The sequence below is a fragment of the Helicoverpa armigera genome, chromosome 8, assembly GCF_030705265.1.
Source record: "Helicoverpa armigera isolate CAAS_96S chromosome 8, ASM3070526v1, whole genome shotgun sequence".
NCBI lineage: Eukaryota > Metazoa > Arthropoda > Insecta > Lepidoptera > Noctuidae > Helicoverpa > Helicoverpa armigera.
The window spans coordinates 7,182,814-7,198,106 of NC_087127.1; the positions used below are offsets into that span (position 1 = coordinate 7,182,814).

At 35.7% G+C, this 15,293-nt stretch overlaps 2 protein-coding genes across 2 annotated transcripts; one reads left to right on the top strand and one right to left on the bottom strand.

Moving 5' to 3' along the window:
- Positions 1–5: 5 nt before the first annotated feature.
- Positions 6–3,665, top strand: LOC110374762 (cytochrome P450 CYP12A2). The gene is made up of 9 exons (XM_021332618.3): positions 6–222; positions 930–1,045; positions 1,745–1,881; positions 1,966–2,078; positions 2,154–2,270; positions 2,417–2,695; positions 2,774–2,933; positions 3,002–3,214; positions 3,296–3,665. The coding sequence occupies exons 1-9, from the start codon at positions 161–163 to the stop codon at positions 3,620–3,622; spliced, it is 1,524 nt and encodes a 507-aa protein (XP_021188293.3). The 5' UTR covers positions 6–160; the 3' UTR covers positions 3,623–3,665.
- Positions 3,666–4,081: 416 nt separating this feature from the next.
- LOC110374763 (tRNA N(3)-methylcytidine methyltransferase Mettl2) lies at positions 4,082–5,925 on the bottom strand. Its single transcript, XM_021332620.3, has 4 exons — positions 5,718–5,925; positions 5,335–5,487; positions 4,711–5,121; positions 4,082–4,447 (listed from the first exon to the last, which is right to left on the bottom strand). Exons 1-4 carry the CDS (start codon positions 5,801–5,803, stop codon positions 4,135–4,137), a joined length of 963 nt encoding a protein of 320 aa, XP_021188295.3. The 5' UTR covers positions 5,804–5,925; the 3' UTR covers positions 4,082–4,134.
- Between the last annotated feature and the right edge of the window lie 9,368 nt (positions 5,926–15,293).

A 15,293-nucleotide genomic window follows, 5' to 3' on the forward strand; every position in this document is an offset into this window, starting at 1 on the left:
ATTTCTTAAATTAATTTTATCATGTGCAGTGTGTTATCTACCTACTCACTTGTGTACAAGGTCAAACATATCAGCACTCAACGCCAATCCGGTAGTCCCGAACTAGAGTTGTTTGTACCAAATCTAAATCAGTAAATAGAATTCTAGCAACGCAGCAACAATGCGAAATAAAACGTTGAGTGATTGTTATAGTTTATTTATCCGATCGCAAAACGCTATTCGGTAAGTTACCTACCCACTTACCTAATAGTTATGGTTTTTTTTAAACTTAATGTGGCCCAAGAGGATCGAGACTCCTGCTTTGCATATTATGGCAAAATAAACAATTCACACATGGTCAGAGTACTTAGAAGGGATCTATTTTTAAACCCAGACACAAAAACATCAGCTTGCTAGCTTCTGTTTTATTGATTAAATCATTCTATAAGCTTTGCTATGTTTTTAAATGACAACAATCAATAATTCAGGCACAAACAAACCAATAGAATTGTGTACTTAAGTAGGTACATATACCAATTGGCAAAAAGTCTGTAAAGTACCGACATATTACACTTACATTATCTGATAAGCATAACTAAAACAGGCGACATTTAAAATCTGGATTCATACTCGAAACCGGTAAATGTGTGTCTCCTCTCCTCTTTTCCCTTAGAGGAAGAAGTCCGTTCCCCCCGCTCTCCTCTTCAAACACGGTCTGATTTAGGTGGAGGAGATGTAACTATAGAAGTTTTGTCTCTGGGAAGTAATGGCGGGATATGATTTTAACAGAACACCTTGAGCACTTCTCCCTATTTAAAGGATTTCGTTCATCTTTTTTTACACACCTGCATTGGTCCCAGCCAAATTCAATCATAAAATTAATGATTTCACAGGATGTACAAATTTTTTTTATGTGCAAATGTTCCGTAATAATCAAATCTTTATTATAGACATGGCCGGCGAAGTTATTCTACTCCGGTACAGGAGCCAAAACCATATAAGTCGATACCGGGGCTGTCATCATTACCCATCATTGGCCCTATGCATCATTTTCTGCCTATAATAGGTATGTTAATCTTTGTAAATTATTAATTCAGTATGTCAGCCAATAAGGGGATGTTTCAGAGCCTTACTACCTACCTCATCATCTGTGTAGCCTTGTCACAACTACATATGTTGGGGTCAGCTTCCAATTTTACCGAATGCAGCTGAGTACCAACCAGTGTTTATATGGAGTGACTGTCTTCTGACCTCCTCAACCCACTTACCTAGGCAACCCTTGGAAAGGACTGGGGCCCGATTCTCCTAATTTTACTTAAGCAACATACGATTCATGTTCGACTCGATTCGACTGAGATCCAATCCCGACTCGATTACGATTGAAGCGTATGTGGCATTCCGCTATTTTTTCTTTGAAATAAACGTTTTTATCCTTTTCTGTCATTCAATAATGAATCATTTTGTCTGCAAATGATTTACGATTGCAAAATTATTGTACAGCAAACTACCGTGTAGACCAAAATCACCAAAATAGCAGACCAATCGCACACCAATCAAATGTCAATCGAATACGATTGGTCTTTTATTAGTAGCAGAATGTCCGATAGGGTTAAAACGGCTATTGCGATCATATTGCGATTCGATTTCTATTAGATTTTGACATTATTAACTTAGAAGAATCGGGCCCCTGGTTGTCACACTTTCCGTCTTCTGATTCGCAACGGCTGCTTCAGAAGGAGGATTAATGTAAAAAATATATTTTCAGGGCAATTTGGACCAAGGGCGAATATATTCGACTTGATAGGCACTTTGCACGAAAAGTTTGGACCTATTGTCAAAATGAAAGGGGTATTCGCTAGAGCTGATTTCGTCATTCTTTTTGAACCAGAACACATTGATCAGGTAATTACGTGAACAAAGTTATTGTACATTTTCGTACAAATTAATTTTATTAAAGTTATTTACTTAATTGATTGTGTATTCAAGGTTTACCGGGTGCAAGAAGCCAATCCATTAAGACCCGGTTTTCAAACACTTGAGTATTTCAGAGAAGTAACTAAGAAGGGTACACTCGACGGCAAATACGGATTAACAACAGCGTTAGTAATATTAAAATAAATTGATTACTTTCCTTAGTAATTTCAACATTAAATTAATTATTGAATGAATTTCAGGCAAGGTGAAAAATGGCGCGACTTTCGTACGAAGGTTAATCCAGCTTTACTTAAGCTTAAATTGGTAAAAGTTTATGCACCTCCCCTTGATGAAATTGCCCAAGATATGGTACAAAGGTACAAAAATTAAATAACGAAGTATTCGGTCGTATACAATTTAGTCGTAAAGGTTTTGGTTGCCAACCTAAGCCTTAGAGGACCATTTTTATGCTAAGGGCTAACCATAATTATGGTATCCTAATATAAATATTTATGGTTTTCAGGATAAAAAGCCTGAAAGATGACCAAACCTACATACAAAACCACTTTGATCTAGAAATGAATAAGTGGTCCTTAGAGTCGGTAGCGTTCGTGGCTTTGGGATCACGCATTGGATGTCTGGATGATACTCAGCCTGAGGACCACCCGGGTCGTCAGCTCATGCAATGTAGCAAAGATATAATAGAAAATGCATTTGAATTGGAATTTTTACCAAGTGTTTGGAAGTATATTTCAACACCAGCTTTCAAGAAGATTATGAAAACCTATGAGACGCAATGGGAGTAAGCATTTCTTTTAGAACTTATATTACATTGTAATAATTCTCGGGCTAGTTAATTAAACCGCAATATCTATTACAGTATTAGTACGGCATACATAGAAAAGGCTAGAAAGCAAATAAATGCACGGGGACATGATGTTCCTGAAGAAGAGAAAAGCATTGTTGAAAGGCTATTAGCTATTGACGAACAAGTTGCCATTCTGATGGCTAACGAAATGTTGATGGCTGGAATTGATACGGTAACTAAAAATAGTCACGAGCCCCCTCACAAATCCAATTATTACACAATAATTGTTTTATATTGCAGGTTTCCTTCACAGCTACAAGTGTCATTTATAATTTGGCAATCAATCCTGATAAACAAGAGAAACTTCGAGAAGAAATACGTTCTTCAGATCCGCACAAACGATACCTAAGGGCTTGTTTGAAAGAAGCGCTCAGACTTTGGCACGTAGTCCCGGCTAACTTGAGGCGGACAGATAGAGAGCATATTGTGGCTGGATATCTTATACCTAAAGGGGTAAGATTATTACCGTCTAATCAATAAAATAATCCGCTTATGCAGTCTTGTGTAATTTATATACGTTATCTTGAATTGTAGGTAGATGTGATAGCACCAAATGAATTTTTATCAAGGATGGAGAAATATTACCCACGAGCTAACGAATTTATTCCCGAGAGATGGCTGGCTGATAAATCTGATCCGTTGTACTATGGGAATGCACCACAGATGGTGACACTGCCGTTTGGCTTCGGAATAAGGAGTTGTATTGGAAGAAGAATTGCTGAACTAGAGATTGAAACTCTCATGAAGAGAATATTTGATGAGTTCAAAGTTACGTGGGAGGGTCCACCAATAAAAGTGGTGAACAAAGTAACTAACGCCTTTGCGAAACCTTTTCACTTTAGATTTGAAAGTGCAAAATAATCAGTACCTAAATAATCAATAAAAAGTATTTTTTTAATCTTAATATATTATGTTTTTTTTTATGATTGATGTTATTGTTATACTTGGGGCTTTTGTCATATCAATGTGGTATTGTGAAATAATTTGCGCAAACTTTTTGTATTCCGCGCAGACTGTCATATACAAATTGCGCACATCTAATAATATTTCGACGAACATTTGAATAAAAATAACTTTTGATATTTGCTTTTTAACAGCCAGTTTCTTCATCAAAAGTTAAAGCTAAAGTAAAAGTCAAAGTAATGTCTAAAGTAAAAGTAATGGTTAAATTCAATTTTTCTATGAATTTTGCTGTCACTTTAGCCTTGAAAAAACGAATTTGACCGCTACTTTAACTTTAGACATTACTTTAACTTTAACTTTTGATGAAAAAACTGGCCGTAAGAAAACTTTGTCTATGTCAAATGTTGGTGTCAGGGATCGAAATTAAATTGTCCTTTTCCTATGCTACAAATGAATAAATTTTGTAACTGTTATAGTGGTTTTCTATATTTTCCTTGTATCCAAACTCTGTACATTTTCAACATTTTGCCTCTATTCACTTGAAGCCTTCTGTCTATTAGATTTTGCTCTTCTGCAAAGCCTGCTTCTTTGAACAAGTTGGTTATTTCTTCTTGTGTAAAGAAGTAAACTCTGGTGTTGTCTCCTCGGGCATAAAAGTTGTCTGATATACATCTGCCTTTCTTAAATCTGAGTTGTGCTAAGTCATAGCGGCCATAGTCACGGAATACAACTAATCCCCCAGGTTTCAGGTATTTGTACATATTCTTGATTACAGTTGTCATTCTGAAAAATAGAAAATTATTTGTAAGATATAAATAAATAGTGGAATGATGCAATAATAAATTAGTGTTGAAGAAGGTAATTACGATTCTTATCTCCGAGAGATTATTATTTCATGTATAGTCTGAACTGTTCATTGAACCAATTTACAAAAAACATTCGATATTTTTGAGTGGTCTTCAATGTGCAATTTAGTCAAGAATATTTCCAAGTTTGCAGAGGAGCCAAGAAGTTCATATTAAAAATAAATAAGAAGATATACTCACTTTGCTGGATCAATAGCAGATAAAACAAATATCAAAACTATTATATCAATAGAGCTTTCTTCAAATGGCACATCCCATTTATCAAGAGTTGCATCTAATACAAATACATTGCACCTACTGGTTTCATAGAGCTCACTTTGTTGCATAATATCTATGGCTTTTGAAGAGAAGTCACAACCATAAATAAAAAGGTTGGGGTCTCGACTGTACTGTAGTATCGGAAATATTGTGTTACCGACTCCACAACCGATTTCAAATATGAAACGTTTTGTGTTGCCTGAAGGTTGAATAGTCTCTGCATTAGTGCTGGCATTATTGTCACCTTCAGGATATACCCTCACTGGTGCTGATGTGTTATCTGGGGCCAGTTCAGGAAACTCGGTGAATAACCAGTGACGGTCTTTGAAGAACCTGTAAGTTTGATTTTGGCAAAATTAATCAACTGTTTTGGTTCTGTGGGCAATTTTGCTTGATTTGAAACATGTTTTGCATTACTTATCTCTATTCAAAAATTCTTGCTTATGATGATTTAAGGAATCAGATGAATCAAATATGCATAAATAAAAAAAATAAATAGAGTTAGATTAATTACTTCCAAAATAATTATCATAATTAATAATGTACCTGTTCTGATGTATATCATAGAATGCATCCCAATGTTTGTCTGCATCCTCCTCTAACGATTTCAAACGGTCCTCAGAAAATGTTATTTGAGAATTTTGCTCAACTTTTTCCTTCGCTACCTTCTCTTGTTCGTCATCCCAATCTACATTGTCCCTGCAATCACACAAATATTAAAGCCTACTTTTAATTTATTTGGCAGAGTAAAATGCTAGGCAATGTTGTTGAAAAGTACCAGGCATTAAAAAGATAAATATGCTTCGAATCATTCAAGAATCGGCCGCCACCAGCTGGCTTCTTTCTATGTCTAGTTTTTTCCAGTTCAATAAGGTTCTTATCACTTGGAAAATTCTTACAAAATCTAACGAAAGAAGTAAATACGGTACCACGCGTTGTGTTTGAAAACTTCGTCAACATTTTCCAGATATCTGTTACCAAATTGTGGACGTTTATCAACTGGTGAGTCTTCCATTTGCTTTTTCTATTTTTCAAGTTCTAGCTTATTTTATTTATTAATTAAATATATTTTGCAAGTCTATGTTAAAAACAACATAACCTCAACCTGATCCGATTGACTTCAACTATTTTGACTTTGACAGTAGCATGAAGCATGACAATGGCAATAAATACAAATAAATTCCGTATTTTCTAATGCACACGGTATATCTTTATTTTGGTTCTTTACAACCGTATTAAATTGCGAGTACTATCTTATGAAATAATCGGCATATATTTGAACACCAAAAAAATATCAGTCTACGTCCACAACTTCAAATGGGAAATTAGATTCGGCACTTCAGCCACCAACAGATGGCAGGACATTACTCATTTAAATACTTTATTGTGGAAATCAGTTGACAATGCTAATTTCATATTATGTTTAATTTGTGCCGTTATTTCTTTTCCCATAGCCATATCAGAGCTAACAGAAGCTGAGCTAATAGACACATATTAGTTTGTACAGTCATCGGCCTAAAGACGAAAAATGCGACTCCTGAGAGTTAGATCCTAGGTAAAAAAAAGCAAAAACCGGTGATTACACTATGCATGAACTAGGTATGCAAAAGAGTGGATAAGATAAGATCACCTGCAGCCTGTACTCGTATCTCTATAATAAGTACAGAAGAAAGGGTCTTTCGTCTTTTAGAATTAATAAAGCAACTTTAACTAAAACAATTTTTTTAATGCAAATAAATTCAAAAGACCTTTTCCGCACTTATGAAGGGAGTCACACCGTTTCGTCCGCGCAGACCAGCTTGATAGTTACAAAATAAATATAAACTCTAAAACATGGTCGTACCAGTGTTAGCATTAGCTTGGGGTTAAGACTAACCAAAATAAATACTTGAATAAAAAATGGAAAATACTGCCTTTCATAGGCTTTCAAGAAAATATCGTCATCATGCACTTCAAAACCCAGAAAATACTTTCCTGAACTTAGCTTCAAATATCTATTTATCTCTGTCTTAATATCAATCTATCCCTTTCATTTCGTGCGTGACGTCATTGACGTGTCTTTTGTTTTTTAAATATTTGTTTACTCTTTCGAATATTACATCTATCCTTTTCATTTCGTGCGTGACGTCATTGGCGTGTGTTTTGTTTCGATTTAAACATTTGTTTACTTTTTCTTTCAAATCAATATGGCTCTTTTATAATAAATCTATGGATTTCAAAATTAAAAGTGTTTTTAAAATAGTGGCATATTTTTATTTTTTATACTTATTCTAAAAATATTTTAATGCTCAGCATAGCGTCAAGTCAGTAGAACGTTATTTAATTATTTTTTTAATTTGAATGCTTATTTGAATCTAACATTCAAAATGTTCAGCTTGAGGTCAATCGGTTTACCTACGAGCTTTTCATGTCGGTCACGTGACCTGTCACAAGCTTAGTATTTTTCACAGCACAGTTCCACTAAAAAAGTTTTCATTTTAGAAATCCTTACATAATACCTTAGTAAATGAGCCACAGTTGTTTTTCTCTAAACTCAATTTGTTATGAGCTTTTCTTTCAGATTTTGTACATAACTACAAATAAATATGAAGATACTTTATGTGAGTAGATATCGGGTATAATTTAGGTGGTCACCAAAAATATTTTTAAGACTCTAGGCTGAGGCACCAAATAAAATAAACAACTCCAAAAAAAATAAATTGACTTTATTAAAAGGGCACTAAAGTATATAATATTATGATCCAAAAAAAATAAAATAACATCAGAAAAATCGCAAATCTCGCACAAATATTATTTTTGGTTCCCAAAATGGATTAATGGTCACCAAATTCTATCCAACTAAAAGATTAATATTACTACCAAAAATCAAAGTTAGTGACGAAAACGAATCGCTGCAAAACCGACTCCACGTAGTCTTGTCTGCCCTACCCCTAGAGTGCAATTCAAAACCGCGTAGGCGCGGAGGGGCGAGGCGGCCTGCGAGCTGAGGCGCAGGTAGTTTTAAGGCTCGCCGCCGCGGCTGAGGCTGGCCGGCTGTGCCGGCCAGCAAGCCGAAGCTGCGGTGGTGAGCGGCAAAACCATCTGCGACGATAAGCTCGCATGGGACCGCCGGAGCCCCGCAGCGCCGGAGCCGTGACAGAAGCCATGCTTGCTGCATGTAGCGTGCTTACATTTTAAACGTACTGAGTTACACACAAATTCATATAACAATAAAAGCGACGTACGTTTGGGAACCCAAGTATATTAATTGGTATTTGGGAAATATTCTAGCGATCGTTAGCTTTTTTAGTCTAACAAAAATGACCAAATTAGGAGTCATGGTATTACATAATTGGTAACATCTAAGTAGTGACAATATATAATATTTGGTCTAAAGTGTATTTTAAAGGCGTCCATATATTTTTTTAGTAGTCAATAATACGAAAAAATGGTTTTATCTAATAATATTTTTGGAAACGTTATTTGGTGACCATTTATCCATTTTGGTAACCGTTTAGAATTTTTTTGGTAGTAAAATAGGTACTTTTTTGGGTGGCGTTTAAACACAAGCCGTAGATATCTTTGTTTTAGATTATCTTTGTTCTCAAAAAATGCATTATATGCGTGGTGTTTTTAAAAACATGATATTAATCCTTATACAAATAAATACATACGTCACAAGTATTTAATTTACAACAAAATTGTCTTTTACATCGTTCGATTTAAATGTAACGACACATCAAAATAATGATCGAGTACCTATTGCGCGCACGATGTGCACAGCCTAGGTCTACTGAACCGATTTGGAAAATTCTCTCACTGTTCGGAAGCTACACTATCCCCGAGTAACATCGGTTACATTTTACCCGGTTACTGGAAGTCTTTCCCTTGGGACGCGAGCAAAACCGGGTAAAACGGGTAAACGCGAAATAGGATTAATTACGAAATCTCAGAAACTATAAACTCCTACAAACTTGAAGATAGGAAGGTTCTTTATAGAAGGAAGACATACATTAAGGAGGGGTTTTTACCAAAATCTATTCCTTATGGGGTTAAACGGGGGTTGATAGTTCGCATGGAAGTCCTGTTTTAGAAGTGAGGGTCTTAAAATTTGTAGTTAGCCCGCTTAGGATAAAAAAAAGTTGTACGCGGACGAAGTCGCGGGCGACCGCTAGTTAGAAATAAATCTATTTATGAAAAGAAGATCAATCTACAGGTAAGAATAAGTTTTAGAGGACATCAATTGCAAAAAGCATTTTGCCCTTATTATAATAGACCTTCATGCAACGGCATTATTTTGGAGCATGAAATTAAAAAGCGCGATGGTTGAAAAAATGGGGCGCATGAAATATCGTGTTCTCTAATTAACCCCATGTAGATTACGTCTCCCTAAGTAAAAGGGGATTACACCTTTAATGAAATTCTTTAGAGGAACTGTTCCTCACCGGATTAAAAACTCCTTTCATATCTTGCTGTTTAATTTACGTAGCATAATGGGAGTTGGTGAGTGTAACAAGTTTAGGTTAACCTACATGATTAGAAAACTGTTGAGGATCTCTTATACATATCTGAGGTGGTATATTAGCAATTATATTTACCAGGAAACGGTTCAAATTGATGCAACAAGGGGGCTTTACGAGCCATTTTCAGGCAACCTACTAACTTCCCAAAGGATAGGTATTAGAATTTAGATGTACCAAATCTTCCAAGAATATTGTGTCGAATTCGAAGTTATAGCGTCATAAAATACGTTCTGATGCTGTTCCCTGATCAAAGTAAACACCATAAAAACGATTCCACGGGTCATTAGAGACTTTCCACAAACGAAATAGCCGTTCGTTCAAAATTTATATCGTCTGAATAAAGAAAACTTAGGTTGACTTATTTCCGTAGTTAGGTTTTAAAGTATTGTGTATTTCTGAATGCATTCTAAAGAAAATGCTCGTAAACCTCATGTTTGATTAACGGCTTCTTATATTAAGTTATTAAGTTTTTTTTTGATACTTAAAAAAAGTAAAAGTTGTTAAGTATATTAAAAGAAAATCATCTTAAATAAATAATGAAAATCATCTTAAATACGAAAGTAATTAAACTTGTATTCATGTTTTTATTATTTGCTTGCAGTATGAAATAACCTTAAACGAAGTAATAATGTACGAAGGCGTGTACGACATAGGCACCATATTAGCAACTGGCATATAGATATGTCGACGCGAGACAGTTCCAAATCGACTGCATAACTTGCATGGAGTTACCAGCGTTTGCTATGGAGACATGCGACATAAGTACAGTTCACTGTGCACTGTACACTTGGAGCTTGAGTTACTATTACTTGGTACCTACTTCGAAAGGTACACATGTAAGCACCAATATACTTTTGTACATACATATAACATTATTGAAGCTGACAGCTTAACTATATGGTACATTAAGGATTATTAATTGTGGGCCCATTAGAGGTAACCTTTGATCGTTCTCTTAGTTTCAAAAGCTTGAGGTTTAATATTGAGATGAAATATGTTTTAAGCTGCGTCGATACTGGAATGACGTTGGCATTTTCCGCTTTCCTTACTTATATAGGTATAAGTTGGGTAGTTTATTGATGTTTAGGAGCTGTTTTCCTTCATCATCATCATCATCATCAGCCTATTGCAGTCCACTGCTAGGATATAGGCTTTGAGGCCTGGAGAGGCCTATATTTTCCTTAACGCACAAAAATTAGATCCTGCTAATAAGTTGCCTAGACATTTTACATACGGTTTAAAAGGCTTTTAAGATTTAACCCGTATTGAAAATGTTGTAATACCTAAGCATATTAAATTACGATCTTAGCTAAAACTGAACACCGAATCGTTTTTGTCAGAATTTGTGACTAGATCGACATGTGGTCAGTATCATGCTACGAACCTTTCACAAAACCCAGCTTATCACATACTTGGGCTAAATTTTTTTTTACTTGACCTTATTACGACTATAGGGCTTTGAAAGTTTTCCCACTATTTACGTCAGTGAGTCATACGTGGGTGTCATATTAGAGTTGTAAGCGCCGTGGGTGAGAAAGCATGGTCTATCAAGTGCTCTACGTCTGCGTAATTCGGCTACAAGGACCAAATCCTGAATAGTTTCGATACTCCAGTTCCAACTTTAAGAGCTTATTTTTCCTTATTTAAAGTCTCCATTTGGGTTACCTTTTCATATTTCTTCACAATAATATGGGTTAGCTGCAGTATCAAGTACCTAGGTAACAAATGAAAATCTAAATAATATGCTGAACACTGGGTCAATGAAGAAGTATATTATTCTGTATTCTTATATCGTACAAATGGAACCAATTCATTGCAAATACTTAACAAAAGGTCATGTAAGTATAAAGTAGATAAAGTCATAAGGCATATAAATGCTGTAGTAGCTAATAGGTCGTAAAAGTTGGAGTCCATCATTTTTATGCCAAACGCAGCGTGTGTTTCTGCCAAAAGAAAAATGTTGGCACTTAATTGCAATGCCTCTTGACCTTCCTAATCAATACTATGCTTGGAGGTTCTATATGTAACCAGATATTTCAGGATTCTTATTACTAAGCAGTCTTGTAGGTTTGTTTGTATGTAGGTACTTATTCTGTGACACGAGGGTTAGACAAAATTCAGGTAAGTACAAAGAGCTTTTTATATTTCGTGTTTTATTATTGTATTTTTATAATGAATCGAAATTGAAATAATCATAGACCACAATATATTAAATAAATATTGAAATATTTCAGAGAATAGAATAGAAATTAAAAACTAGATACCTGTGTAGCGTATGAATTAAATATTGATATCGTATTCTATTTCCATTATTCGCAAATAGATTAAACTTCTGAAGAATACGTCGTCTATACGTATATATCTAACGCAATTATAAGTTTCTTTCTATAATCTGTATTTTCAATCGCGTCTGCCCTAGGGGCGCATTCGCGAGGCCTTTGGGACGGCGCGAGTATTTATTGCCGAACCCTTAGATATAGGGAGTCAACTTCAATGTGTGTACCGATGCCTGATCTCGAGTTATGTACGTCACCTCTTTAGATTCATATTATGCCAAAATTTGGTTTATGGCACAGGCAAAAATATAGAAGTAAAATACACAACATTTTGGATACGGACTTGACTGGTTATTGCAGTGATCAATAGGCAAAAAATGTTTAGGTATACAGGTCTTCATCAGGTACACATTCACACCAATTTCAGAAACCCTATGACTTGAAGGAATTGATTCTAGACTCAACATTTTCTCGGAGGGCCAGTTAAAAAATCAACCATTAAAAACGATCACAAAGTAGTAGCAGACGATACGAGACGCCGTATAATGTAACTTTAACTTCTAAATTCATTATGAATTGGATCAGTAACATATTTTTAATATACACATACATAAATAAAAAAATGCCTAAGAAAACTTTAAGCAACTACGCTGATATCCAGCCTTCCTGATTAGTAGGTACTGGTACATCCCATCCGCGGTTTTATAAAAACCCGGTCTGCGAGTATCTAACTCTGTTTTGTGGTCTAGCCCGGGTGATATTATGTGAGTGAATGGCTTTACTATACCTATATTAAGCATACTTTGATTTCCATCGAGGGATCACTAATTACCTTGATGGACCTCTTGGATGAAGGGAGCAATGGACGTTGAAGTGTGTCCACCATGTGGTATTGTGTACGAGAATCAGCAGGGCTGTAGCACGTCATCATGGTTAAAAGCTTATTTGATTCAAAAAGTATTTAACAGGTAAAAAGTATGTAGTTTTGTTTTGGAGGGTGATTACTGAATGGATTGTTCAGACGAAGGGAAGGCAACAGTTTAACATCAGGGCAGTTTTTAGTTCAATGTAATCTACAACAAGTCGGTACTGATATAAGAGCTTATGTACGGCGCTAGTATATAACTTCAAAGAAAACTTACTAAATAACACGAATCCAATATCTCACGCTCCCAACAGAATTTAATTTAAAACTAAATCTTGAGGAGGGATAATATCATTTTATCGTGAAGTCTATTTCTAAAACGAGACACCCTTGCAGGCTCCATTAGAGGCAGCGGTATCGGCGGGCAGGCGCGGGGTGCGGGGGGGTGGTTCTACAAACAATCCTCGCGGATATTGAACGGCGATGCGTTCGGAAATGCAGCGCCCGCCGGCTGCGTGCAACGGAACGCTCGCTCACGTCTCATCGCGCGAACCAACGTGTGAAGATATGAACGCCCTCATTTTCATCTCGTTTGTATTCATATTACATTTCAATTTTGAATAGACAATAGGAGATTTTGTTTTATAAACACCCAGTTTGCTGCTTGATGCTTCACTTTGAATAGATATGCCACTTGAATGTAATGAGTTTCGTTTAATTAACGTCAGATGCAATTTAATTAATAATCATAGCTACTTACACTTTAAATTATGTAGGACCTATGTCTGGGTCTGCTCTTACAAATATAATACAAAGCTCGTTTAGCCTTAAACGAAATAAACCACTTAACTATAAAAATAAGTAGTTTTGCTAGGTTACGCTCAAGACAAAATTGTTTCGTTCAACATTATCCAAACCATTTTAAACTAGAAGCAATATACCTGGAAGGTACGATGATTTTATAATAAAAAGGAATTGCGTCGTAAACTCACCGTTCATACGGAAATATTCTCTTTTTACTAAGTCCAGGCCGCCTGAAAGCTGAAAACTTAAATTAAGGAGAGCCTTAGCAGGCCAGTAATATGCGGAGGTTTAAAAAAGTGATTGAAATGGTCGGTTACAGGGTGTATACAGCTAGTGAAGTAGTTATGTAACGCGTATGGGTAGGTGGTTCGCCCGGCCATCTGTTGCGGTCAAGTGTTCTCCTTCCGAAGTGGGATGAGCCTCCATCTTTCATGGACCGAATAAAACGATGCGCGCAAAGTATACGTACCTAATGTATTGTATTGTACGTACGTCATGTGGGAGGATCTTTACGTTCGTCTTTTTGTACGAGAATAGAAAGCATTGTTTGTTTTTTTGTCCTGAATAATAGGAAATAATAAATGAGGTATTTTTTATACTTTGTTCCGATATAATGGTCATTTATCTAAAATTTTTGGGACGAATGCTAATATTTATTTATTTACAAGCTTTTCTTTATTCAACACATAAACACATAAACAAGGTAAGTAGGTAAATAAAGCAGTCGTAAAAAAGAAGGGAGAACACCAAACCTAACACCATTCAGCTTGTGAAAAACTTACTTTAAAAGGAAACAAAGCCGAAGAAGGGGTAACAAAAACACAATATATAATAACACTTGTAAGGTCTTCTCTTCCTTAAAAGATTTCCCCAACAAGTTGCTGTTTTCATTTTTATTAAAAACAAAACATTTGTATTACAAAAGCCTTTGTACGTTATCGAGTCTGGCTCCTTAAGAAATGAAAACGATACGGTTGCCAACAACACAGGTAAGGTAGCCAATAGGGATTGTATGGACAAACACACAGAATTACTTAACAAGACACAGACGCTATATTTCTTTACATTTCATACATTTAATAGAAAATATTTATGTTTACAATTTGTTTTAGAATTATCACCGTTTCGTGTTTGCACAGACACGAAATGAGAACTTTGAGCATGTCATGTTTATTTCTCGCGTCTCTAAAGTCGAGTAACGAATAAAGTTACGGCTTCTGTAATTATCATATTAAATTAACCGTCTTAAAGTCCTCTACACACGGGAAAAGTATCTAATTACGTCCGTGGGAACCGTGTAAAGGTACGTTAATAACGTTGGTAATTCTCAAAGGGAAAGTTAAAACCTCTGGAATAAAATGGTGGACAAAGAGGCTGATTCCAGAGACGAGTGCATCCCTAGTGCAAATGTAACTGTGTGCAGACATTGTGTTCTGGCTTACTTCCAACATCACAACCCTTGGTTACAGCCCGATGCCATGTACTATGGGATAATGGTAGATGGCTACCTACGTAATCACATGAAAGGTTGAGGGGGAACACAATTTTTAAATCGCCGTAAAATATTCTTTTAAATGAAAAAGACAAAATTACTATACCTAGCTTATTTTAAGCTTGTGCTACTGATTAGGTAAATAATGTATTTTAATCATAGAGCTTTTATTTTATTTCACTACTGAAACAGAACTCTTGCACAACGAAACAAAGTTCGAAACAATCGTAATATTAATAGTCATTAATAAATTCAGTATAATTGCGATAATTATGGAAGAGTTGGTAGCAATTAGCGTCAGTCGGATGCGGCGGAGGGTACTCCTCACAAGAGCCATCTGGCGGGCCTCCAATGTGGCTCTCCTTAACACGAGGAAATTCACTCGTTCAGCGGCAAACTGTTTCACAATGACGATGCCACGAGAAATAAAATTTGGAGATGTCACTGTTAACGACTGTCGCTTTTCACTGCAAGTGTACAGTGTACATGCATCCAACGGTGCAATAGTAAATTCTCTTTTTAAAAACCAAATGCTGCATTTTAAATGGATTTTCTATTTATGAATG